Below are 27,873 nucleotides of genomic sequence, written 5' to 3'. Positions count from 1 at the left end.
TTCTTGTTGGGGTCCTTCTTAATGTGTGCTGGAAAATCTTTTGTCTCCAAAAAGTGCAGCTATATGCCCCTTCCTTCTAATGAACAGGCTGAGGAACTGAAGTCTGCTCACATACTTTATAATAAAAACATCTTACATCTTATATCTTAAACATATTATTTTATATATAATGTGATTATGTACTTGCCAAATGTGCTGCAGAAATCTCCCTCCACTGAGTCTGGCTGCATCCATTTTAACTGTGGGCAGCTGAAGCTGCTGCCTGTTCACTTCCTGGATTTACACATAGGCACACCTCCAGCTCTGCTGCTTTTGTTGGCCCTCTTATGACTCATCCCTCTCTCTTCCTGGCAAACTCTCTCTCAAGATAGAGCTATGCATGATGTCATAAGCCTAGGCTTTTTTCCAGACAAAAAACAAGAAGTGGGCTGTAGAAGGTATTTACTGGCAGAAAAAAAAAATTACTATCCAAAGCTAAAACAACAAGGGGAGAAGATTTAATAGATGGAAAGATGAAAAAAAATGACTGAAAGTCTGCTACCGTATATACTCGAGTATAGGCCGACCCGAATATAAGCCGAGGCCCCCAATTTACCCCCAAAAAACTGGAAAACTTATTGACTCGTGTATAAGCCGAGGGTGAGACATGGCTGTCCATCCCTGTGTGTCCGTCCATCCCTGTGTGTGTGTCCGTCCATCCATCCCTGTGTGTGTGTCCATCCATCCATCCATCCATCCATCCCTGTGTGTGTGTCCGTCCATCCATCCCTGTGTGTGTATCCATCCATCCATCCATCCCTGTGTGTGTGTGTGTGTGTGTGTGTGTGTATTCATCCATCCATCCATCCCTGTGTGTGTGTGTGTGTATCCATCCATCCATCCATCCATCCCTGTGTGTGTGTGTGTGTGTGTATCCATCCATCCATCCATCCATCCCTGTGTGTGTGTGTGTGTGTGTGTGTGTGTGTGTGTGTGTGTGTGTCCGTGCAGCCTTGTGTGTGTGTCCAGCCTACCTGTGTCCCAAGCCTCCGTCCCGAGCCGCCGTCGTCCCGAGCCTCCTCTGTCCCGTGCCTCCTCTGTCCCGTGCCTCCTCTGTCCCGTGCCTCCTCTGTCCCGTGCCTCCTCTGTCCCGTGCCTCCTCCGTCCCGTGTCGTGCCGATGGATCGCCGCTCTTCTCGGCGGCCATTCTACAATTCAAAAGCCGCGCCTCCGTCCTCCGCCTGTGATAGGCGGAACACTCAATTTCCCAGCAGCCTGTGTTCCGCCTATCACGGACATCCTCTCATACTCGTCCGTAGTATGAGAATGAACGGATGTCCGTGATAGGCGGAACACTGACTGCTGGGAAATTCAGTGTTCCGCCTATCACAGGCGGAGGCGGAGAAGGAGGCGCGGCTTTTGAATTTTAATGTCCGCCGTCTGTCTGCTCGATACGCTGATCGAGCAGTCAGACAGCGGTGACTCGAGTATAAGCCGAGGGGGCACTTTCAGCCTCAAAAAAGAGGCTGAAAATCTCGGCTTATACTCGAGTATATACGGTAAGTATATCTAAGTATAGTAGTGCCAAATTGGCAATTTACAGTACAGAAAAGTGTATGTGTAAAAAGAGTCCTGCCCAATCTAAAGACGAAGAAAATGTTCCATTCTTAACGTGCAACTTTCTTGGAGTTCCTGGCAAGTGTATATATCAATTGAACCAAATAATATTCCATATATCAATATATGCATACATAATTGAATGTTCTTTCCCATATTGATGTCCTAATGAAGGAATATTATGGTAGAAAACACCTATATACTGTATCAACTCTTTAAATCTCAATAGGAGTATTGTACAGGCAACCTCTGACTCTCACAAATTGGGATGGGAGGGGATGTACAAGCCAATGCCTAATTCATAGCATCTGTAAAGCTTTTGAATTTGGAAACCAAATGTACAGTATATATATTTTCTCATAGACCTTTTATGAAGTTTTCTTCTTTTTTTTTTTTTTTTTTTGCTTTTCACAATCTTAAACTTAATAAATAATAAATATGAATAAAAATGTAACAATCTAATTGATCCTAATGTCCATGGCTTCATACATATAATATTTCGATCTTAAATTAAATCCAGGGGGGTCTTTCCAAATATTTGTGTCTTTGGAAGTCCATAAAAAGTTGGTCTTTTGATGAAAAATGTTCAGGAAGCCTACATATTTTTTTTTTTTTTGTGGGTTTTTATTTTTTTATAAAGATGTTTTCTTCTTTGTCTTCAAAAATCATAGGATGGCAATTTTGATAGCAGTTTGGATTTTTATTTTTAGAAATCTTTAAAAACAAATTAGTTAGTATTGTCCATGATCACTGTATTCCCTTTAAAGAGGAACGGCAGTCTGCTCACATAATTTGTAATAAAAACATTTTTGCCATTGGTAGCTTCCCTCCAACCACTTTTCATATATATATATATATATATATACTGTCATTCTGTACTGGTCAAATATGCTGCAGAAATCCCCCTCCACTGAGTCTGGATGCATCCATTTTAACTGTGGGCAGCTGAAGCTGCTGCCTGTTCACTTCCTGGATTTACACAGACACGCAGTGGCACACCTCCAGCTCTGCAGCTCTCATTGGCCCTCTTATGACTCCCCCCCGGCAAACTCTCACACGTGTGAGACAGAGCTGTGCAGGATTAATGACCAGACAAGATACAGGAAGTGGGCTGTATAAGCTATTTTACTATTCAAAGTTAGACAGAAGATTCAATAGATGGAAAGTTGAAAAAAAATGACTGAAGGTAATACGATGAAAGTTACATGGCACAAAACTAGCAAGTGTGGGGGCATCCATGATTAGGGTAGAGAGCTCCATCATTTTTGGTTAACATGGATCTGTCTTGCCTGTGGGTGACTGCCCGGGAGTCTGCTAATACATTTACAGCTAGGGGGAACTGTTGGTGTTTAGCTTTGGTCATATTTATATGTTGCTGATTGTTTTACAGGAATGTACCAATCCTTGCTGTGATGCTGCTACCTGCAAATTCAAAAATAAAGCCCAGTGTGCAGATGGAGAATGTTGTGAAAATTGCAAGGTAAGTGAAATATAGAGGAAAGAAAAATGTGTACATTTTTACATCTTTCCATCCACATTCTAAAGTTAGCATAGAGGGAACAATTCCAGCATCTCTACTACTGCACCTCCCAGCACCCCAGACACTGCATTATTCTGCCAATAATCCTGCCAGTGCATACTCGATCCCTGCTTCCCCTTGTCACCTTTGTCAGGGATATGGATAGAGGACAAGAGACCTCAGTTTCTGGTGTTTCTACCCCCTTCCTCCTCCCTCTGATAACATTGTCTCCTCCCCAGTACCGCCTGTAGGAACCAATCTTTTTTTAACTTCAATGATTTTTATTGAGATTTTCACAAATACAAAAAGATAAGTTAAGGGGCCAGGGTAGCGTAGCCTAATACATTCTAGAACAAAAGGTAAGATACAGTTGAGTAATAACGTTAACATAGCATAAATCACATTTGGGCTTAAGTGTTAAATATATTGTTGGCGATAGGCGAGGGGTGAAGGCGTCGTCCCCACACCCAATCACTCCAGCTAGGAGTTGTGTTGTGGGATGGGAGGCGAGACCCCCCCCCTCCCCCGCTCAGCACCAACCTACCCCTTCCTTCTCTTTCCCACCTCTTGCCCTACTTTAATTGATATACTTTTTAAAGATTTTCCATACATAAATAACAATATTGTACTGTATAGAAAAGGAGAAGAAGAGACAAATTACGTATCGAGCAAGTTAGTGCACTGAAGCTGCTATGCACCGCCTACTCATCAATGCCTCCCCTTGATGCGCTTTCCCCCCACCCTACCCCCCCCAAACCTCCCTCCCACCCACCCAGCCCGCCTCGAGCACGCAGCGCCGGCAACAACCGTCTCAGTCGTAGCCAGATAGCTATATCCGTATAAGCAAAAAGAGAAAGAGAAAAGGAAATTTTTGAAAAAGGGAAGAGTAGAGGAAAGGAGAATCCTCTCCAAAGTCCACCCCTAAAAAAAAAGGATCCACGTAAGGGGGAAGGGAAACTCCTCCCTACCACCCACCCAGCAGGTTCTAAACCATTCATATATTGACCTCACTCCAAAGGGAACCCCATATCACTCAGCCAAGGATACCATAATATCTCGAATTTTCTTAAATTATTTAGCTTTATAAGCATTGCTCTCTCACACCATATTAAAGAGTTAATTGCATTAACCCATTGTCCAGTATCCGGGGGATCCTTAGCTTGCCAATTAATTGCTATCAGTCGCCTAGCTTGATATAAGCACTTCAGGACGGATGGCTTAATTGGCAGAGGAATATTTACCCCTTCAAATATCCCCAGTAAACAGGCCCTGGCCTCGGGTTTCAGGGTGGTCTTAAAAGCTCTATTTATTTTAATGAATATTTCTAACCAATAGCTATACAGTTTTGGGCATTTCCATACCATGTGGAAGAGATCACCCGGTGCCCCACATCTAGGACATTCATCCCTAGGTTTCCTACCCATTTTCCATAGCTTCTGGGGGGTGTAATATGCCCGGTATATAAGGAACAAATGGGACACTCGCTGAGATGGAGATATAGAGGCCAAGTGCCCCTGTTCAAGCGTTTTAGCCCATTGTTTCCGAGATATCGGGCCAACATCCCCCACCCAACCCTGCCTACTCTTGGCTGGGCCTTCACCTTTCAAGAAACTGCCTCTAAGCTTTGTATATAGCCGCGAAATCTGGCCTTTTACATGCCTACGATCTATAAGGGCCTGGAGCTGGGGGATTTCAGTTCGCTCAATAGCGAGTGACCCGTATTGGGCTTGAATTGCATGTCTCAACTGCAAATATTTGTAGAACGACCTATTAGGGACATTAAATTCCTGTCTGATAGTTTCGAAGGGTTTCATTACGTTCCCCTCATAGAGGTGCACTATTCTATTAATCCCCTGACTATCCCATTCCGGAGCTTTATCTACCTTGTTTAATTCGGGCAGGTGGCGATTACACCATAGAGGGGTATAAGTAGTTATTCCCGCATATCCTAACTTTTGCTTTGCTTGCTGCCATACCTTCCTCATTAGAGTATTAGTAGGGCATCTGTAGGAAAAGGCGTTAGCCTCCAGGGCTTCGGGTACCAGTTTATGAGGTGCTCCCAGCATCATCAACTTATGGTTTATAGGCCCCCCCTCTTGGAGCCCTGCCCCTGCTAAGTGCTGGAGTTGGGCAGCCAGGAAGTATGCACCCAAATGGGGTATGGCCAACCCTCCCTCCGCGACGGGGAGCTGCAGCGTATGCAACCCTATCCGAGCATGCCCCTTTTTCCAAATTAATTCCCGAATAAGTGAATCCATGGTTTGGAACCATTTCTGGTTAATCCAAATTGGAGAGTTGTGTAAAATGTAAAGTATTTGGGGTTGCCAAAGCATTTTTACTAGGCTGCAGCGTCCCGCCACCGAGAGAGGGAGGCCACACCATCTATTAAGTTTCGTCTTCATTTTCAACAGTAGTGGTGCCAAGTTCTCATTGGCATATTGACTTACGTCCCCAGATATCCAGATGCCCAGATACTTCAGCTTAGTCACCGTCTCCAGGCCTACTATCGTTGAGGGCACCCCCTGTTCCCCATACCTGAACAGTGGTAGAAGAGCTGATTTGCCCCAGTTGATCTCTAAGCCCGATTGTTGACCAAACTCGCCCATCAGATGGATCACTCTATTCAGGGTAGAGTCCACATCGCCAATAAAAAATAGGAGGTCATCCGCGAATAAGGCAATTTTTTCCTCGTCGCTACCCCGCCGAAATCCCTGTATATCCGGACAAGATCTTACCAGAGCCGCAAGGGGCTCCATGGCCAATACAAATAGGAGGGGGGACAACGGGCACCCCTGCCTTGTACCTCTCTCCAGTTGGAATGATTCAGAGACTTCAGTACCCATCTTAATTTTGGCCCTAGGTTTATTGTACATTAATTTTATCCACTGGATAAATACGGGGCCAAATCCAAACCTCTCTAGGACCCTCCACAGATAGCCCCATTCCAAGCTATCAAAGGCCTTAGTAGCATCGAGTGCTAAGATAGCCCCCACCCCCTCATTATCTCTGGGTAATTGGACATTAAGAAAGACTCTTCTAATATTGGTGCTGGTTGCCCTACCCGGGATAAAGCCCGACTGATCTGGATGTATGAGTTTATGGATGTGTGTATTTAACCGAGTTGCAAGTGCTTTGGCTAGTATTTTGATATCCGAACATAGCAGGGATATCGGTCGGTATGATGGAACTTCCTGGCAGTCCTTGCCCTCCTTCAAGATTAAAATAATATTGGCCTCCCGCATCGAGGCGGGGAGCTCCCCCGTCTCCAATGCGTGATTCAATGTCACGAGGAGTTCCGGTAGTAGGACATCCCCATAACGTTTGTAGATTTCTACTGGGAGGCCATCTGGCCCTGGGGATTTATCGTTGGGCATTGCGGCTACTGCATTTTTTAATTCTTCCAGCGTAAGTGGTAGCTCAAGGGATAATTTGTCATCCATTGATAAAGTTGGTATTGCTGACCGAAGTAAAAAATCGGTAGCTGAATTACCTTGTTCCTGGATGACGGATTTATATAAATTTTTATAGTAATCATAAAGTATCCTCATAATCGCGGGGGGGCTGGAGACAAGATCACCTGTAGGAGACTTAATTACCTGGGCTACTGTTGGCGCACCATTAGTTTGAACCAGGAGAGAGAGGGTTCTACCTACCCTCTCTCCTTCGCCAAAGTAATGCTGACGCTGAAATATCCGCCTATTCTCTGCTTTTTTTAGGAGAGCTATTTTATAGACTTGTTGACTGGCCACCCATTCCCGCTGGCTTACAGTCGATGGAGCTGCTATGTATGCCTGTTCTGACTGGGCGACCTTATTTCTCATTGCTAGGTCCTGCTCTCGAGCTTTCCTCTTAATAATTGCGACTTGTTGTATTAATGTGCCCCTAATATAGGCTTTTAGGGAGTCCCAGACTATACCCGGAGGGGCAGAGCCCCTATTTATTTGAAGAAATTCCCCTATCTTGTCCTGGGGGGGACTTGGGCCACCCATTAATGCCAGCCAACCCGGGTTTATCCTCCACTCTCTTGGACCTGGTCTAGCACCCAAAGATAGTATCATGGACAAGGGGGAGTGGTCTGAGACCCCCCTTGCTCCGTATTCTATCTCCTGGACCACCTCCGCGGCTACTTTATTACCCAGCACCATATCAATTCTTGATAGTGTGCAATAAGTACTGGAGAAGCAAGAATACTGTCTTGCTTGAGGATGACGTGTTCGCCATAGATCATTTAACCCTATTTCGGAGACGAAGCCCTGCAAGCGCCCTATTTTGGTCACCAATGGGGGAGGAAATCTATCCATATGCGGATCCAGCGTTTCGTTGAAATCGCCTACTACTATCCATGGGACATCTGGCTTATCTAAGCAGAACGCCATCAGTTTGACCATTACTTCCAGTTTAAAGGGAGGGGGTATATAAATATTGGCTAAGATGCATTGACGCCCGCACAGCAGGCCGTATAAAAAAACAAATCTTCCCTCTTTATCAATAGAGGACTCCTTGCACAGAAAATACGTGCCTCTTTTAACAAGAACACTCACCCCTCTAGAGTATGATGTGTAAAAGGAATGGTAGTATGCCGAAAACCTCCGGTTCCTTAACAATGGGGCTGTACTAGGGGTTAGATGTGTCTCTTGAAAAAAGAGCAGGCCGGGACCTCCCCTTTCTGTTTCCAGCAAAACTGTTGCCCTCTTTTTTGGATCTCCCAGTCCCCTCACATTCCATGATATGATGTGTACACTACCCATAGATGTTACTACTATCCAAACCGGACGGGACAAGGGAGAGGGAGAGGAGGGGGCCCGCCCTCCCACGACGGGCCCACCGCCCCGCCCCCCCCGATTCCGTTGTACCAGCTATACGTGCTCGAGGTGCCCCCCTTAACCCTGCTACCCACCCCTTCTCCCCCCCCTCTCGTCCCCCCACCCCCCCCAACCCAACTGAACGACCCCTCCCCCCCCCTCCTCCTCCCGCCCCCCCCCCCACCCATCAGGGCATCCCCTGGGGGTCACTATTGTGGCCCGACTTTCCATACTCACCGAAACCCTGGACACCCGTCCCCGCTCCCCCCTCTCACCCAAATTACCTGGGGACCCCTAGACTCCCCGGATTGCCTCGCCTCAACCCCCCTCAGCCACTCCACCTCCAATGCAGCGTAGGCCCGAGCTGGCCTAAAAAAAAAAAAAAAAAAAAAAAAGGGAGAAAGGGGGGATGGCAGAAAATATTCAATACCAGCACCCCCGATACTTAACTATTAAGCATTTCTAATAATATTTATACTATATTGTACCGTGCATACCATCTCCCTTTCTGACCCCCCTATACTAATCAGTGAAGAGTGACCTTATAGTAACATACCTCATACAACCATGATAAACATTCACCATTGCTACTAAATGGAGTTATTTCAAGTGCAAATATTATACAGTACTCTCTTACTTCAAAAAAAATAAAAAATAAAAAGGGGGGTATTCAGTGACGACCCCTCCAAGACTTATGTGAGATTTATAGTGATATTTACATTGTATTGTACTATTTATACCAACATTTATGCCAACACCCTTGCTCACCCCTCTTTGCTAATAAGTGCTAATTAGTGCTAAATGACATTATAATCGCGTGCCTCAGACTAGATCTAACTACCATAATAAATATTCCACATCTCTACTCAATAGAATTGTTTCTCGTGCAGATATTATACAATGCTCAGAAAAAAAATAAAAAAATAAAATAAAAAAAAATTGACGGGCACAGCCCTCCTGCCCCTCGACTCCTCCCCACCACCCCCAAAAGGGAGAGGAGGGGAAGAGAAGAAGGGTCCCCAGGGAGCCGGCCCTGTTAGCCAGTCCTAGTGGTTACAAAATAGCTAGAAATCACTCTTATGTTCCTCCAGCCACTTTTCCACCTCCCATGGAGTGCCAAAAAAAAAAGTTGAGCCCAAAGCGGTTATTCGTAGCCGGGCAGGATACAACAGTGCATAGTTTAACTTGTATTTACGGAGGGTTCGCTTAATGGGAATAAACTCGGCTCTCTGTTTCTGTAGATCTGGTGAGAAGTCTGGGTAGAACGAAACCCTAGATCCTTTATAAAAGACATCATTCAGTTCCCTGGTCCTTCGTAGCAAAATAATACGATCATTATAATTCACAAGTCTCAATATCAGAGGTCTGGTACGGCCATCTGATGGATGCGGGCCTGCGGGAACTCTATGGGCCCTTTCAATAGCGAAGAGAGTGGTAAAAGGGGTATTGCCCAAAAGTTCCCTGAACCAGTTTTCCAGAAAATTTATAGGGTTGGGCCCCTCGCTTCCCTCTGGGAGGCCAATCAGGCGGATGTTATTCCTACGGTTACTATTTTCCAACGCATCTAATTTTGCTGACTGTATGGCCATTTGTTTCTGTAGCACATTTATTTTTTGCTGTAATGGGGAGAGATCGTCCTCAATCGTGCTTAGTCTTCCTTCCAGGACCGTGGTTCTTGCCATTGTGTTACTCAGTAGTTGGCCCATGGAGTGCAGTTCAGTTTTAATACTGCCTAACTGGTTATCAAGGCCACCTATAGACACCTTGCATTCATTGACTGCCTGCAAAATATCGCGCAATGTGGGTTCATCATCCTCTAGCGGAGGGGATTCCACCGGAGCTATTATATTGTGCGCTATCTTGCTTACTACGGCAGCTGGATCATGCATCTTGCTTCCACTAGGTGATCGACCTGGGTTAGATGCTAGTTGAGTGATGCTTCTCCTTTCCGTAGTGCCCCCCTGTATCTTTGTTTGCCCTGCTGACTGATGGGGCCCTTTCCTGGTAGGGGAAGTTGCATGGGCAAAGCGTTCCAATTTTGCTGCCGCAGTAGCAGATGCCTGGTTTGCTTTCTCTTTGGCTGCCCGGGTTTTTTGGTTCCCCTCACCAATCAGCCCGTCCTCATTGGCCCGCTTGCTAAGCATGGTAGAGAAGTGGCTAAGAGTAGTGGTGTTGGAAAATTGCGATAAAGTCGCCCCAAAAAGAAGAAAAAAAAAATAAAAAATAAGGAAAAAGGGAGAGGGGAAGGAAGGGTACAACCGAAAAAAAAAGGGGGGAAAGGAGGCTAGCTGACCACCAATGAGAAGGGTAGAGAACCAGTAGAGGCGCAGTTCCAAACAGTCAGTTCCAAACAGTCAGCTTTTTTCCTCCCCCTTTCTTTCCTCCCTTCTCTCTTGCTTACTTCTCCTTTCCTTCCTTCGCTTTCCCCTCCTCCCCCTTTCTTCCTCCCCCCCCTCCCCTAATTTGTCAATATGGTACAAGTCCGTGCGGTGAAGCAAAAAATAGTGCAGTGGCCCCAAACCAAGGGGACAACAAGCTGACCATACAGATTTAGCGTGAAAACAGGAGATTATTCCACCGACAGATTATCTGCTTCTCAGCGCTGTATTGAATTTGCGTAGTTGGTTAACACAGTTCGTCACGCTGTAGACACAGCAATACAGTCATATGAAGGGGAAAAAAAAAAGGGGGGGGAGAGCCGTTTCAATAAGCCCCGGAAGCACCGAGAGTTTGGCAGCCTCTATCTCCCAACAAGCAAGCTTAGTGGGTCAATAACACTGGACCAGTATATTTAAACGTTCATATGCCCATTCCCGGGTACTGCCCCTCCTCCTTGCTTGCCTCTCACCCCGCGGCTCACTCCCGCTTTACCGTTAGCCTAGGTAGATACCATAGGCTTCTTCGTGAATTACTACGGGCCGCCGCCTGGGTCTTCTTAATTCAAGCTGCTGTATCTGTTCTCAGAGCGTCCCGGGTCTGCTGGGAGGGTTCCTTCGGGCTCCCGCGGGCTCCTTCGGATCGACTCGCTCCTAGTGACGCGTCACCGATGACACTGGGCTCACGCTGGTACGAGATCCCGCGAGAGCTAACGCCAAGTTCCGCTTGATGGTTTTCGACGAGCTCCAGAGTAAGGAAGCTGGGGCCGCTGTATTGAGCTCGGAGCCCGGCTGGGAACCCAGGCTAGGCGCCACTTCTATTAACGGGGAAATTTCTTTACATAAAGGGAGAGTGAGGGGAGGCTAAGAGCGGGCGTCCAGCATTCGCACTCTCTCACTCACTCACTCCCGCATCCGGCCACGCCCCCAGGAACCAATCTTTACCAACACATCTATGACCAGCAGAGCTTTGATTCAAATTATTGTCCTCTTTCTAAGGCTGGGTTCACACTATTGTGAATTGGATGTGGGTTTCCTCTCATCCAATTCGCATGTCAGGAGACCGTGACTGGCTCTCAATGGAGCCGTTTCACACCGCTCCGGGCCCGCTGCGAAGCGAATTGCATAAGAGTCCTGTGCATCTTCTGGTCTGTTTCAGGTCAGAATTCAGCCAAAAATTCGGGCCAAAATCGTACCTGAAACGGTGAATAGGGACACCACAGAGGCCCTACTGTGAGCCGCTCCTCCCGGCAGTGTGAACCCAGCCTTAATCAGACTTTCTACTGATATTTATTGTCTCCTTGCAGATCAAGAAGGCAGGTATTGTGTGCCGACCTGCAAAGGATGAGTGTGACCTTCCAGATATGTGTGATGGGAAGAATCCAGAATGTCCATCTGATCGTTTCATATTTAATGGACAACCCTGCAATGATGGCCGGGGTTTCTGCTACAATGGGATGTGTCCAAGTTTGGAAGGCCAGTGTGCGAACCTATGGGGAGCAGGCAAGTGAACCCTAACAGCTTTTTGAACTAGGATATATAATGAGAAAAAAAATAATAATAATATAATTTTAGTTAGACACGAGCCCATCTAGTTCAACCAATAAATATATATTTATAGAGAGAGAGCACATATTGTTGCAGTTATCATTAACTGTATGTTGATTGCTTGCCAAATTTTTGGGAGGAAGTATTTTAGTGAACAAAGATTTGATCAGTTGACAGTGATGTACAACTTAAAGCCAGTATATATTATATGTGACAGCAGCTGTCATCAAATCTTTCTCAAATCCACTTTCTATAAAAAAAAAAAAATCTTTAGAATAGAAAATATTAATTGTATGAAGGATAGGACCAAATGTCCCCATATTTTCTGTAATGAAATTACTGTATCCTTTTCGCCATCTAGTGGCCAAAATGCAAAATAGCTTTCGGAAATACCTACAGAGAAACTATGCTGCAGTTTGGCCACTAGATGGAGGTAACAATATAAGAATTAATCTGTTACAGAAAAGGGAAAAATCGTCCAGGCTGCATAACTACATACGGTAAATACTTCTGATAAATAGACCCCGTTCGTTGCTCAAAGAAAATAATAAAAGGATGTGACTTTTTTTTTTTTTTTTTCCAATTTAAAGCTGGAAGGGAAATTCATTATATCAGCACTGAGTGCTTTGAGATCTCTATCTACAACAGTTTTTTATTATGATTAAGAAGGTTTAATATCAGTCATTGATGATCAATTTACCTCTTTCCACAGGTGCTTCAATAGGACAGGACTTTTGTTTTAAATACAATCAGAGAGGCACCAACTATGGATACTGCCAGTACATTGCCAATAACTATGTCCCATGTGAGCAAAAGTGAGTATTCTATTGCAGCTTTGCCCCATTCATATAGCCTGTGATAAATATGGTGGTTCTTGTGGCTGTCCTGACCTACTTTTGAAAATGCTAGCTGTCTGGTTGTCTGACTTTCAGAGCAATATTGCAGAAAATAGAGTCAGAATCCTGATCTACACAATTCTTCCAACCAATGACCCAACATTGTGAAGGTAGAGAACCAAAATCACAGAACTTTTATAAGCCAATGAAGGTCATTCATTTCTCTCCAATTTTTGATTCTAACCCTTTAATCAATATTATGGTAATATTATGCAATATCCTTCAGCCCCTACAGGCAATCAGAGCATATGTATTTAAATACAAAAAAAATGGTGGGGAGTGGGGGCAAGGTGTCTTAATGGACTTCTAATAGTAGAGGCTCTAATAGGCTTCAAAAAAGGGTCCCGGCCAATCAGGAAGCGGGTCTTGAGACCCGTCACCCAATTGGCTGAAAGGACAGACAATCCTATTGGACGCCAAGTAGGAGGAGGGAAGAGACGTATGATTGGAGCCGTCGTGATGCAGAAGAGGAGAAGAGAACACAGGAGCTGCTGCCCATAACCCAGGGCGGGTGGTTGTTTGCCGCCCCCCCCCCCAAAAAAAAAACACGAGCCGCCAATGTGTATACCCATTCTTTCATGTGATATTATTTATATCCTAATTCTAAACAACATTTTTACATGGTTTATCTTTTTATAGAGATGTAAAGTGTGGAGTGCTGTACTGCTCTGGAGGAAGCCAAGATCCCAAAATAAACGCGGCTGTTGCTACAATTTCCAGCTGTAAGGGGGTTTTACACTCGGAGGGAATGGTGAAGAATGGAACAATGTGTGGAGAAGGACTGGTAAGCACAGAGAAAAGTTTGTATATGTATATGTGTGAGTGTGTGTGTATATATATATATATATATATATATATAATATTACGGTCTTCTTACATAATGTGAAGAAAAAAAGGGAGGGGGGGTTTACATTATTGTGTATAGTAGGTCATTCCCCTTATTCCCTCCAAAGTTATTAAATACCCCTACCAAATTTTCTATTTGTGTAAAGTGAATCTTTCCCTTTCCCTTTTATTTAAGAGAAGACGATAGTCTCAACCCTCTACCCCCATTTCCCCTAATTCCTTCCCCAAATGTATCAAATATCCCTACCGAATTCAGAGTCATTCTGTAAGTATATCAATTCTATAGCCTAGTTTTACCTACTTCCCTAAACCAATCCTGTATTTTCTTTGATATCCATTGCTTCGGGATTAATGCCTTCACTGCATTTAACAGGAATGGGGTAGTTGCTGCTGTATAGTTTTTCCTTGAGTCACCCATCGCATGGAACAAACATTGCCAAGGGTCTTGCCCAATTTCAGCCCTGCTGATCTTCCTAATTAAGTATAATACTTCCTCCCAATATGACTGGATCAAAGGGCATTGCCACCATATATGAGCAGGGGTTCCCACCTCTCCACATTCCCTCCAACACAGAGACAAAATATCGGGATTTATTTTATGCAATTTTGATGGAACAATACCACTTCATTTCTTTTGTCCATGTGTGCGTTGAAGTGGAATGTATGTAATCAATAACTTTACTTTTCAGCATTTCTGACAACGGCTGATTCAATTCCATTTCACAAATCTCCAAAAGATACATGGACCCAGAATCTGGGGGGGTTTATCAACATCTTAAATTTTACTAGAAATCCCTTGTCTATTTATCCCCCCTTGGTCAAAAAGTCTTTCTGATGGGGTTAACCTGCTGACTGGGCGGAGAGGTTTTGGAAGACTCCACAAAATGTTGGAGCTGTCTGTATCTCCAAACATCCCATGGTGTTGTGCCATATCTTTCTTGCAATTCCAGTAATGAACAAAGAACATTTCCTTTCAGAACATCTTTTAGTCTCAGACAGTCCGAGAGGGTCCATTTTATGTACAGCTTATTCTCTTCCCCTGGCGGGAAGTATTTAGTATTTGAGAGAGGCATCAAAGGAGTATTATGTTGCCATGATATACTTTTAAGTAGCTTATCCCATGATCTTAAAGTTTCTATTGTAATTGGGGCCATTTCTCTAGAGAGACCTCTATATTAGGAGGGATGAACAACTTGAGCGATGTGACTTTGACACATAAAGAGATGAATAAAATAAATCTAGGCTTAAAATGTGGCCTGAAAAGGCCCATTAGTAAATTTGACATGTATATAGATGTACACAAGTACATGAGGATGCTTAATATTAAAAAATATTTTTTGGGTAGCAACCCAAATCCTGTATATACCAATAGCCACCCTTCAGGTGTAGTAGATAGTGGCTTGAGAAACAAATCTCTGTTCAATCCGTTGAATGCATCTAACCAGCATCTGGAAATCTTTAAGGGATTGGTCTTACATGACCTTGACTGTCTCACACCTAAAAAGAATGTAAATACTAGACATTTACAGGAAGGAATTGAAAGGTTGGTAAAGAGAAAGGAGATAATAATTAGGCCTCTGGACAAAGGAGGAGTGGTTATTTTGACGGAAGACTTTTATCACGGCCAAATTTCTGAAATGTTTTCTGATTTTGAGACCTATAGAAATTTAGATTGGGATCCAACACCTAAATATAGAGATGAGATGGAGATATTGGTGGATATGGGTTATCGAACAGGTGTTTTATCTAATAAGAAAAGGAAATACTTAGTACCTAGCTGTAGTTGTATATGATGATTTACACCCTTACAAAAATACACAAAGATTCCTCACACCCCCTAGCTAGGCCTATTGTAAATAGTATTGGTACAGTGTCGTCCAGAATGGGGCAATATCTCAACCAGTTTCTCCAAAAAAGTATAGTTCAGACTAGTTCTTACCTTTAAGGACACTAAAAACTTTTTGCATTTTGTGGACTTAGCAGGAAAAGACGAGGTATTGCTTGTAACTGCTGACGTATCATCTCTCTACACAATAATACAGCAGGAAGATGCACTTTTGGCCTTGAATTGGGCTTTAAGTCAGAGAGATGACCTTCCACATAATCAAAACATTTTTTTGAGAAATGTTCTAGATTTCTGCTTATCCTACAATTATTTTTGGTACGGCAATAATTCTGTCTCCCAGGAGAGAGGTGTTGCCATGGGCACGAAATTCATGCCCAGTATTGCAAACTTTTTCATGGGAGGTCATTTTTAGTGTAAAAAGAGAAGAATTAGGCCGCGTACACACGGGCGGACTGTTCGCCCAACTTTGTCCGTCCAACAGTTTCGGCGGACAGTCCGCTCAAACTTAGCATGGACGGACATGCCCACACACGACGAACGAACAGTTTGCTGAAACCGTGCGCGATGACGTTTCGACACGTACGACGGATCGAAAATTTCGACGTCCAATACACTGCAATGCAACCTTCCGACGTGGAAATCCTTTCTGAGCATGCGCGAGACTTAGTTGGCCGAACAAGCCTACACACGAGCGAACAGTCCGCTGAAACCTTGTTTCAGCGGACAGTTTTTCGGAATTTCCGTAAGACCTTGTTCGTCCAACTGTCCGCTGAAACTGTCCGCTGAACGCCCACACACGAGCGGACTGTCCGCTGAAACACTGTTCAGCGGACAAAGTTGGGCGAACAGTCCGCCCGTGTGTACGCGGCCTCAATCTTTTGCAAACGATACATCGATGACTTGTTTTACATATGGACAGGATCAACAGAATCTCTCCACCATTCAGAAATGAAATGTAAATAATAACAACATTAACCACTTGACCACTGGGCACTTAAACACCCTTAATAACCAGACCAATTTTCAGCTTTGATGCTCTCACATTTTGAATGACAATTACTCAGCCATGCAACACTGTACCCATATGAAATTGTTGTCCTTATTTTTCACACAAATGGAGCTTTCTTTTGGTGATATTTAATCACCTCCTGGGTTTTTTATTTTTTGTGCTATAAAAGAAAAAAGACCAAAAATTCTGTTAAAAAATGAATTTTTCTTCGTTTATGTTATAAAATTTAGCAGATTAGTCATTTTTCTTCATAAATTTTGGCCAAAATTTATACTACTGCATATCTTTGGTAAAAAATAAGTACAAATTTGTGTATATTATTAGGTCTTTGTGAAAGTTATAGAGTCCACAAGCTATGGTGCCAATATCTGAAAATTGATCACACCTGAAGTACTGGTGGCCTATTTCAATTCTTGAGACCCTAACATGCCGTAAAAGTACAAATACCCCCCAAATTACCCCTTTTTGGAAAGAAGACATTCCAAGGTATTTAGTAAGAGGCATGATGAGTTTTTTTGAAGTTCCTTTTCTTTTTTTTCCCAAAATTGTCATATATTATCAGTTTATTTCTTACACACAGCATATGCATACCACAAATTACACCCCAAAACACATTCTGCTATTACTCCCGAGTACGGCGATACCACATGTGTGAGATTTTTACACAGCGTGGCCACATACAGAGGCCCAACATGCGGGGAGCACCATCGGGCGTTCTGGAGCACCCAGGACAATTCTGACGTTTCTCTCCTACATGTAAAATCATCATTTATTTGCTAGAAAATTACATAGAACCCCAAAACATTATATATATATATATATATTTTTTTTTTGGAAAGACCCTAGAGAATACAATGGTGGTCGTTGCAAATTTTTATCTCGCACGATATTTGCGCATCAATTTTTCAAACGCGTTTTTTTTGGAAAAAAAAACAATAAAGTTAGCCCAATTTTTGCATAATGTGAAAGATGAAGTTATGCTGAGTAAATAGATAACTAACGTGTCACTCTTCAAAATTGTACATGCCCGTGGAATGGCGCCAATCGTCGCTACTTAAAAATCCCCATAGGCAACGCTTTAAATTTTTTTACTGGTTACATGTTTTGAGTTACAGAGGAGGTCTATGGCTAGAATTATTGCTCTCGCTCTAACGTTCATGGCGATACCTCACATGTGTGGTTTGAACACCATTTTCATATGTGGGCGGGACTTACGTATGTGTTCGCTTCTACATGCAAGCACATGGGGACAGGGGTGCTTTAAATTTTTTTATTTTTTTTATTGTTCATTTTACTTTATTTATTTTAGTTTGACATTTTGTTCCCCAAAAATACATTTTTTGATCACTTTTATTCCTATTACAAGGAATATAAACATCCCCTGTAATAGGAATATGGGATGACAGGTCCTCTTTACAGTGAGATATGGGGTCAATAAGACCCCACATCTCACCTCTAGGCTGGGAAGCCTAAAAAAATAAAAAATAAAGATTCTGGCTTTGATCGTATTGGCGAGTTGGTAGAAGCACCGGAGGGCGGCGAGGGGGGGGGGGGTGTCTATGGCTGGGTATTGCAGGGTATCACTGAGTATGGCTGGGTATCTCCGAGTATGGCTGGGTATTGCAGGCTATCACCAAATATGGCTGGGTATCTCCGAGTATGGCTGGGTATTGCAGGCTATCACCGAGTATGGCTGGGTATCTCCGAGTATGGCTGGGTATTGCAGGGTATCTCTGAGTATGGCTGGGTATCTCCGAGTATGGCTGGGTATTGCAGGGTATCTCCGAGTATGGCTGGGTATGGCAATTTATGGCAGGGTATTGCAGAATATTGCAGGGTATTGGAGAGTATTGGCGGGGTATTGGAGAGTATTGGCGGGGTATTGGAGAGTATTGGCGGGGTATTGGAGAGTATTGGCGGGGTATTGGAGAGTATTGGCGGGGTATTGGAGAGTATTGGCGGGGTATTGGAGAGTATTGCCAGGGTATTGAGGGGTTAAATTCGGTGAGCCGTGATGTGGGCACTGCAGATGCAGCCGATGCGCTGCTGACACCGATCTCTTCCCCCTCCGCTGTACCGATCGGTACAGAGAGGGGAGGGAGGAACCGGCGTCATAACATGACGCCGGTTTGTTTACAAGTCATCACTCCATCATTTGATGAGCGATCACGTGGTAAACGGCCGCGATGAGTGGCCGTTTACCGTGATCCGTGATGCACAGGACCCCACGGTCACGGATGCTCTCGTGTGCACGCCCCAGGGGGCGCGCGAGAGCAGAAGGCGTTAATCAGCTAGGCGTTAATCAGCTATGGGCCGGTTGTTAAGTGGTTAAGCTTACAACTCAATGGAGTAAAGAGGAAATCAACTTTTTGGATGTCAACATATACCGTCATAATGATAAATTAGAGACAAAAGTTTTATTTAAAGGGGTTGTAAAGCTTCATGTTTTTTCACCTTAATGCATCCTATGCATTAAGTTGAAAAAACACCTTGCACTTTCTGGTCCCCCCGAGCCCCCGTTTTACTTACCTGAACCCTGAATCTCCATGGGCGCGATCCTGCGTTGCTTTTCCCCAGCTCCTGTGGGCTCTTCATTGAATGATTGATAGCAGCGCAGCCATTGGCTCCCGCTGCTGGCAATCAAATCAATGATGCGGCGTGCTGGGGACGGGGCTGAGTGATGCACTCAGCGGCTATGGCCACCGATTTTATCACACGGGAGCACACCCATAAGCTTGCCCCCTTGGGAGAGTGCTTCCCAGAGGGGGGTTGGCTCTTGCTGGGAGGTGCCGAGACAGCCACCGAGGGACCCCAGAAGACGAGGATCAGGGCCACTCTGTGCAAAACAAACTGCACAGGACATGGTTCCAGTAATCCATAGCCTTAATCTGCTTGTCTTCAGCAAACTGTTTGTGGGCTTTCTTGTGCATCATCTTCCTTCTGGGATGACAGCCATGCAGACCAATTTGATGCAGTGTGCGGCGTATGGTATGAGCACTGAGAGGCTGACCTCCTACCCCTTCATCCTTTGCAGCAATGCTGGCAGCACTCATATGTCTATTTCCCAAAGAGAACCTCTGGATATGATGCTGAACATGTGCACTCATCTTCTTTGGACGACTGTGGCGAGGCCTGTTCTGAGTGGCACCTGTCCTGTTAAATGGCTGAATGGTCCTCGTCACCATGCTGCATCTCAGTTTCAGGGTCTTGCCGCTCTTCTTATAGCCTAGGCCATCTTTATGTAGAGCAACAAATCTTTTTATCAGATCCTCAGAGAGTCCTTTGCCATGAGGTGCCATGTTGAACTTCCAGTGATAAGTATGAGAGAGTGAAAACGATAACACCAAATGTAACACACCTGAGACCTTGTAACACTAATGAGTCACATGACACCGGGGAGGGAAAATGGCTAATTGGCCCAATTTGGACATTTTCACTTAGGTGTGTACTTGCTTTTGTTGTCAGCTATTTAGATATTAATGGCTGTGTGTTGAGTTATTTTGAGGGGACAGCGAATTTACACTGTTATACAAGCTGTACACTCACTACTTTACCACGACCAGTTCTGAAATACAGTTCCTGCTAAATATAATAATTATATACACTTTTCTTGTAGGTTTGTTACGGTGGGAAATGTGTCAGTGTAAACAGTGCTTTCCGCTCAACAAACTGCTCTGCCAGCTGCCCGGGACATGGGGTAAGATCTTACTATGCAGTACTGTGGAAATGTTGTTGGGTGGTGTATATTAAAAGGAAACTTGTGTTGAGAAAAATATGGGCTTCCACTGTTGACCTCTGTTTCTGAAAATGCAATTTGCCTGGCTATCTCACTGATCCCATGGCTTCAAAACACTCTGGGTTATTGACTCAAACAACATCTATAGTTACTTTTTATTTATTACTGACTACCCGATTTTCCATACTTGTTCCAAGTCAGTGCCTGAGAAAATAATGAAGCCCAAACCCAGGAAATTTGAACAGTGTCCCTTGCATTGGGGCTGGACTCACACTTTAACCTACCCGATCCCATGCCCCTCTGAGAGCTGGTACTCCCCTATGCTCCGGTGGTAAACTGTCCCTAGGTGTCCTCACATCCAGTGCAGGACTATGGACTGTGCATTGGTATTGATGATGTCAGGACCTTTAGACTACTGAAGCATAGGGGTAAAGATGGAGCAAAGGATTGGGTAAGTAATTCTTTAACATACCATAAATCTATTAAAGTGGTTTTAAAGCCTTAGGGTTTTTTTTTACCTTAATGCATTATATGCATTAAGGAAAAACACCTTCTGTGCTGCATGTGTCCCCCCTCACCCTTCACATACTTGAGCCCAACCCCGATCCAGCACAGCGGCTCTCCAGGTTCTGTCCCTCCTCACTGCATAGATTGATAGCAGTGGGAACCATTGACTCCTGCTGTTGTCAATCGATTTCTGTGATTAGGGAGCAGGAGGCAGGGCCAAGCTGCCAGGTCTGTGTGAATGGATGCAGACAAGGTGGCTTGGGAGCAAGCCCGCACAAGTGTTCCCATGGGGCCGTCTTATTGAGCGGGCACCCCTGGGCACTGCCCAGGGGCCCCAGGTAGACATGGGGCCCAACCAGGGCCAGTTCTCCTTCAATAAATGCTCTTGCGGGAATCGGCAGTGTCGAGATTAGCTGGAAGGAAGGAATGTGTCTGCAGTCTGGGCCCTGCACACTGGCACTGCATGAACAATGGACTACTAGCAGCGGGGCAGCTGGGCTTGGGAGTCAGACTGAGAGGCACCAGTTATACTTCTGCCTTCCAGCTGGACTGTCAGTGCCACCTGTCCTGAACCTCCCTGAGTGAATGTGAATGCTCTTTGCCAAATGTCAGCCACTCCGCCTCCACGGTCCACCCACAGCCCAGCCAGGACTCCGTGACTGGAATCTGGATGGGTGTACAGTGAACTGTGCTGCCTGTGCTGATTCAGAGTGCACAGCACAGGCCCCCAGGATGCTGAAGACCCCCTGTATAGTGACCAATCCCTGCTGTTCCCACGCTAGGAGCCCCAGCCCCTGATGTAAACACACAGCATGGTGCTAGATAGGTGTGTGTGTGAAGCTGCAGAAGGTGAAAAACTTTAATTGGAGGACACAAGAGAGAATTGGTGAGTCCACTGTCCTAACTTGACAAATGCATATGTCCCTCTCCTCTGTTGCTCTGAGTCTCTTACTCCTCTTATTATAAAAGACTGCCACTCCTCTGAAAAGCAATCGCACATGGATTGCTTTTCAGAGGTATTTGACAGGAGGTGAAGAGGCTATATGTCGCCTCTTCACCAATTTTAATCCCCTAGATACTGCATCACCTACACCACAACCGCATGCATTGCACAAGGTTGTTGGGAGGGTTGCAGCACAGACATTTTTATTTGAATGGGTTGCGTTTGACCAGTAGTGGCCGCCAGATGCAACTGGTGATTCTTGCCACAGTAGTAAGAAGAGCCAGCAACACTGTAATCCTTGAAGTGTCGTTTATTGGTACATCAGAGTGACAGTAAAACAATAAAGTTGACGAGTTTCAGCGTGATTGCAAAGTTGCAGATCAGTGTGATTTGCACCACCAATTTCATTACAGCTTGCAACTTAATTTAACAGAATTCTATGCAAGTCGCAATGAAATCTGGAAAAAGTAGTGCAGGGACCTTTTTTTACAATCGCTGTGACATGAGTCACGTTAATATGAATGGTTTCATTGCCAGTAATGGGGTGAAACTTGCCATATGATTTGGACCTGTCATATCCCATAACAAATCGCACCCATGTGAACAAGTACTAAGGGTTTTATTGACCCCAGCTGCTGCATTACAACATGCTGTGTTTGTTTTCCTAAACAGACTTTATTGCAATGTCAAACTGACATTTCATAAAGTTCAATTGGCCGCAGTGCTATGAATGCATTGGTGTGAACTGGACATGCCAGAGACGAGGCATTTTGTCTTGTCATGTGGTGCGACTGTGCTGGAATAACCACCCACCACAATCCCACTGTATCTGGTATAAATATCCCTTAACCACTTGCAACCCACCTTCTTTTGTGCCATCTTTATTTGTATAGTATAGCACAGAGGTGTAACTAGAACCTTCAGGACCCCAGTGCAAGAAACCATGAAGGACTCCCCTAAACCCCTGGGCTTCCAGTTCTGGGAGGGCATCCATGGACAGTTTCCCATGTGCCATTAGGGACGCACATCCAGCACTCTCTGTGACTGCTGTGTCCTTTGGACACAGCTGATCACAGATCACAGTAAAGGACCAATCATAGTGGCCCTTTTCCATGTGATCAGCTGATCAGATGCAAACAGAATTGCCGGTTATATCAGCAGTCCTTTCCTCACACGCTTTGTCTGTGTGAGGAAAGGAGAGCCTTTAACTTGCAAGACTGTCTGTACACTGTTTACACTGCCTTGATTATCAGTGCAGCCCCATCAGTGCTACCTGTCAGTGCCTATCAGCTCTGCTTAGCAGTGCTCATCAATGCTGCCTATCAGTGCTCATCAATGCCGCCCATCAGTGCCACCTATCAATGCTCATCAGTGTACGTCAATGCAGCCTATCAGTGCCTCCTCAGTAGAATTCTGAACTAAGGGCATCCCTCCCATACAGTGCAGAACCTGCACTGTGGGAAGTGTGAAACTAAGCAGCTGAATTTAATCATTCACACTCAAGGAGGTGCACACAGGAGGAGAGGGGCAAGAGGAGAAGGAGCAGAACAGCTTTCTCCTTCCCCATCTATGCGAGGGTAGAGGGGGAACTGTCAGTGCAGGCTCTGGGCTGTATGAGAGAGACGCCCGACAGTAGAAGAACGTCAGGGCCCTGTCGTAAGTTCGACCTTTGCAACCCTGGTAGTTCCGCCACTGGTATAACAACATACTGTGTATAGGGTGAAATTTTTGTTCTTCAAAACTTTTTATATCGTTTGGATAGTTGTGTTTATAAGTGTTTGATTCATGAAATGTTTTCTTATTGTTTTTAAAATAATTTTGGAAAGTACTAGGAAATATAAGCTCAAATCGATCAACTATTTATACTGTCATTCTTGAGAGTAGATACATAAATTGGTGAAGGCTTGTAGGGGCCCCAGTTCATTACTTTGCCCAGGGGCCCATGATGCTATTAAGATGGCTCTGGAAAGCAGCTTCCTATGGGGGCACTTGCCAAAGAGGAGAAGCCCAGAGTGCCAGTGTGGGACCCCAGAAAAGGAGGATTAGGGCTGCTCTGTGCAATACCATTGTATAGGGCAGGTAAGTATCACATGTTTGGGGTTGTTTTTAAAGGGGAAAAAATAGCATTTTAGTGTTTTAAGTTTCCCAGAGTTGCGTTTTAAAGCCATCATCAGCATAATAGCTGGGCAACTAGCATTTTTAGATGTAGACATAATTGGAGAAATTAACAAAGTGGCTTTTTGCATACAGCCCTGCACCACCCTTTTAGTGCAGTTCAGATGAAGCTGCATACAGGTTTCTCTGACTGCCATCCTACTCCTCCCTTAGCTTAGATGGAAGGGAATAGGTGTATACCAATGTAGTGTGCAAAGAGGGGCATGTAAGGTGTATGCAAACAGTTCACATCCTGTACGCTAAGTCCAGTCTGGGGATCTGTGTCAATTTTCTATATTGATACTCTGAAATACAAACTGGTGCAGATAGACCCAAAAAAGGTCTTTCTGCTTTGTTAATCTGGCTCACGCCACTCACAACAATTTTCTGTACCATTATAATGATATAGGAACCTTTACCCCCCCCCCCCCTTTTCTTTTTCTCTTTTTTTTTCTCTTTTTAATAAAGGTTACTGATAACAAATTAGGCGGGGGGATCCTCTTCCCGCATTGAACCAAATATTTGCTGTTCAGATTAAAAAGCCTGTTCTGGTCAATATTTTATTTTTTGTGATATTAGTAGCTAGTGAAATTTTCCACATTTTGTCATGTTACAACCCAAAATGTAAATGTATTTTATTGGGATTTTATGTGATGGACCAACACAAAGTGACACATAATTATGAAGTGAAAGAAAAATGATAAATGGTTTTCAATTTTTTTTACAAGAACATATGTGAAAAGTGTGACGTGCATTTGTATTCAGCCCCCCTGAGTCAATACTTTGTTGAACCGCCTTCCGCTGCAATTACAGCTACAAGTCTTTTTCGGTAGGTCTCTATCCTTTAGAGCAGGGGTTGGCAACCCCTGGCACAGGTGCTGCAAGCGGCACACAAAGCCTATTTTACCGGCATTGGCCACTGCTAAATCCAATCACAGTCCTACTAGCCCCGTCCACCATCTGGAGGAAGATGACTCAGTTGATTGCCACTACTAATTTCAGAAAGAAGGGATTTCACTGTGATTTGACCACAGTCAGGTGACAGTTTGTGGAATTACTGTTGAGCTTCGGGGAACTTTGTTGAAATTATTCCTGAAGCTTTGTTTGTGTCATTGACTACCCCGGCACTCTGTGCCCCTTTAAGCCACAGCCAGTATTCAGCGCAATGAAAATCCCACCCAACATTTGCTGCAGCGCAGAGAGCTGCACTTTTTCTCAGCTGCGGGGGTGTAATTTATGATCCTGCACACAGGCCCACTGCTTTTAGAAAATGCCCCTGACCTGAGCTCACCATTGCACATCCATTCCAGATGCTTGTAAGTGACATCACATACATTGCATACAAGCACATGGGCTGGATGCAAGAGGTGGATCAGCAGGATCAGTGTGCCAGGAGAGGTAGATGTGTCATCTCTGCTTCCTTTCAACAATCCGCATATCATAGATGAGCAGGAGGGTACAGCGGTGGGGAAAATGAGCAGGCGGGGTTCAGAGGTGTAACAGAAGAGCAGGAGGGAACAGCGATGGGGCAGATGTGCTGAGAGGTACAGTGGTGGAAGAGATGAGAAGGGGGTTCAGCAGTGGGACAGAAGAGCAGAGGGGTTACATTGGTGGGACAGATGAGCAGGGGGGTTCAGTGGTAGGGCAGATGTGCAGGTATATTGGTGAGGCATATGAGAAAGCGGGTTACCGTGGTGGGGCAAATGAGCAGATGGATTTAGTGTTGGGACAGATGAGTAGGTGATTCAGTAGTGAGACAGAAGAGCATGGGGATATGGCGGTAGAGCAGATGTGCAGGGAGGTACAGTGGTGGGGCAGAAGAGAAAAGGGGTTGCAATGGTGGACAGAAGAGCAAGGGGTTACAGTAATGGGGCAGATGTGCAGGAGTTAGTTAATCGTCACGCTCAATTTCTTTAAAAAACATTTTTTGGTACACTGTGCTCAAAAGGTTGCTTACCCCTGGTCCAGAGTGACATTTTGCTCATTCTTCTTTGCAAAATAGCTCTCAAGCTCTGTCAGATTGGATGGAGAGCCTCTGTGAACAGAAATTGTCAAGTCTTGCCACAGATTCTCAATTAAATTTAAGTCTGGACTTTCACTGGGCCATTCTAACATATGAATATACTTTGATCAAAACTATTGCATTTTAGCTCTGGCTGTATGTTTATGGTCCTTGTCCTGCTGGAAGGTGTCAAGTCTTTTGTAGATTCTAACAGGTTTACTTATAAAATTATCCTGTATTTAGCTCCATCTATCAACTCTGAGCAGCTTCCCTGTCCCTGCTGAAGAAAAGCGTCCCCACAACATGATGCTGCCACCACCATGTTTCACGTTAGGGATGGTGTGTTCAGGGTGATGTGCAGTGTTAGTTTTCCGCCCACATGTCGCGTTTTGCTTTTAGGCCAGAAAATTCAATTTTGGTCTCGTCTTACCAGAGCACCTTCTTCCATATGTTTGCTGTGTCCACCACATGGCTTCTGCAAACTGAACTTCTTATGGCTTTCTTTCATCAATGGCTTTCTTCTTGCCATGCTTCCATAAAGGCCAGATTTGTGGAGTCCACGACTAATAGTTGTCCTGTGGACAGATTCTGCCACCTGAGCTGTGGTTCTCTGCAGCTTCTCCAGCGTTACCATGGGCCTCTTGGCTGCTTCTCTGATTGAAGCTCTGCTTTCCCGGCCTGTTAAGGTGACGGCTGTGTCTTGGTAGGTTTGCAGCTGTGCCCAACTCTTCCATTTTCAGATGAGGGATTGAACAGTGCTCAGTGAGATGTTCAAAGCTTGGGATAATCTTTTTTATACCCTAACCCTGCTTTAAATTTCTCCACAACTTTATCCCTGACCTGTTTGGTGTGTTCCTTGGCCTTCATGATGCTGTTTGTTCACTAAGGTCCTCTAACAAATCTCTGAGGGCATCACAAAAAGCTCTATCTATACTGAGATTAAATTACACACAGGTGAATTCTATGTACTAATTAGGTGACTTCAAGGTGAAGGCAATTGATTCCACTAGATTTTAGTTAGGGGTATCAGAGTAAAGGGGGCTGAATACAAATGCATGCCACACTTTTCAGATCTTTATTTGTTAAAAAATAAAAAAATTGAAAAAAAATTTGAAAACCATTTAATTTTTCTTTCAGTTATGTGCCACTTTGTGTTGGTCTGTTACATAAAATCTCAATAAAATACATTTACGTTTTTGGTGGTAACTTGACAAAATGTGGAAAATTGCAAGGGGTAGGAATACTTTTTTAAGGCGCTGTATGCGAACATATTCTTCTGTGTTTTTATACTTCACTTTCTTTTTATAACGTATTATAAGAAACCTGCACAAACCAATCAAAGATTATAATTGGTTTTCTTAAGCACATTCTGATTTCTGCTTGGTTTCTATAGGATATAGTATACCATTGCTTGTTTATGGAATATATCTTAAGATGCTTGTTTGTGAAATAGTAATGCAATCTGTCTTACTTGATTTCATTCAGGTTTGTGACCATGAGCTGCAGTGTCGGTGCCAGGAAGGTTGGGCACCCCCTTTCTGTGACTCCACCTCTGATACCAGTACGTATATTGTATCATTGACCATTACATCTGAACTGGTGGGCTAATCACCTGTCCGCTTTCTCAAAGTCCCCAATATTAAAACAGGGATAATATTAACCCAGAAATATCACTTGCACTGTTGTACAATTCAATGAATTTTACTATTTGTTATGGTATAACTGTTAATTTCAGCACTGAGAGCTAAAAAAAATTTATATAAAAATGTCAATTGTTGCAGCGCATAACACTCATTATAGCTTGGTGAATTCAGCCTTTAATTACTTATTGACCGACAGTTTCACCTGATGTGTGCTACTGAGAATAGAGCAGAGAAAGGCGAGAATGCTGACAGCACCACTTGGCCTAAAATAGAACTAAACACAACTTTTTTTTATTTTTTTTATCATTTTAGATAGCGCAAGAAAGAGTTTTAACCCATCAGATATTTTTTTACATCTGTGTCCCATTGGGGAGATTTCCCTTTACTTCCTGTTACATAACCAAAACAGGAAGTGAGAGGAAACCCCTCCCAAGTGGTTGAATCCCTGGTT

At 44.2% G+C, this 27,873-nt stretch overlaps 1 protein-coding gene across 1 annotated transcript in view; it reads left to right on the top strand.

Moving 5' to 3' along the window:
- LOC143960814 (zinc metalloproteinase-disintegrin-like VLAIP-B) overlaps positions 1 to 27,873 on the top strand; it is a 109,104-nt gene that overhangs the window by 51,505 nt on the left and 29,726 nt on the right. Inside the window, exons 13-18 of the mRNA XM_077469736.1 lie at positions 2,987 to 3,076; positions 11,600 to 11,795; positions 12,553 to 12,655; positions 13,376 to 13,520; positions 20,054 to 20,134; positions 27,265 to 27,340. Of these exons, the coding sequence (XP_077325862.1) occupies positions 2,987 to 3,076; positions 11,600 to 11,795; positions 12,553 to 12,655; positions 13,376 to 13,520; positions 20,054 to 20,134; positions 27,265 to 27,340 (691 nt within the window). The remainder of the gene's footprint in view (positions 1 to 2,986; positions 3,077 to 11,599; positions 11,796 to 12,552; positions 12,656 to 13,375; positions 13,521 to 20,053; positions 20,135 to 27,264; positions 27,341 to 27,873) is intronic.

This window comes from Lithobates pipiens, unplaced genomic scaffold, assembly GCF_037356315.1.
Source record: "Lithobates pipiens isolate NorthernLeopardFrog02 unplaced genomic scaffold, aLitPip1_a1.2 Scaffold_8, whole genome shotgun sequence".
Taxonomy (NCBI): Eukaryota; Metazoa; Chordata; class Amphibia; order Anura; family Ranidae; genus Lithobates; species Lithobates pipiens.
Note: the sequence above shows the minus strand (reverse complement) of the source record. Positions and strands in the feature narration are given on the sequence as shown.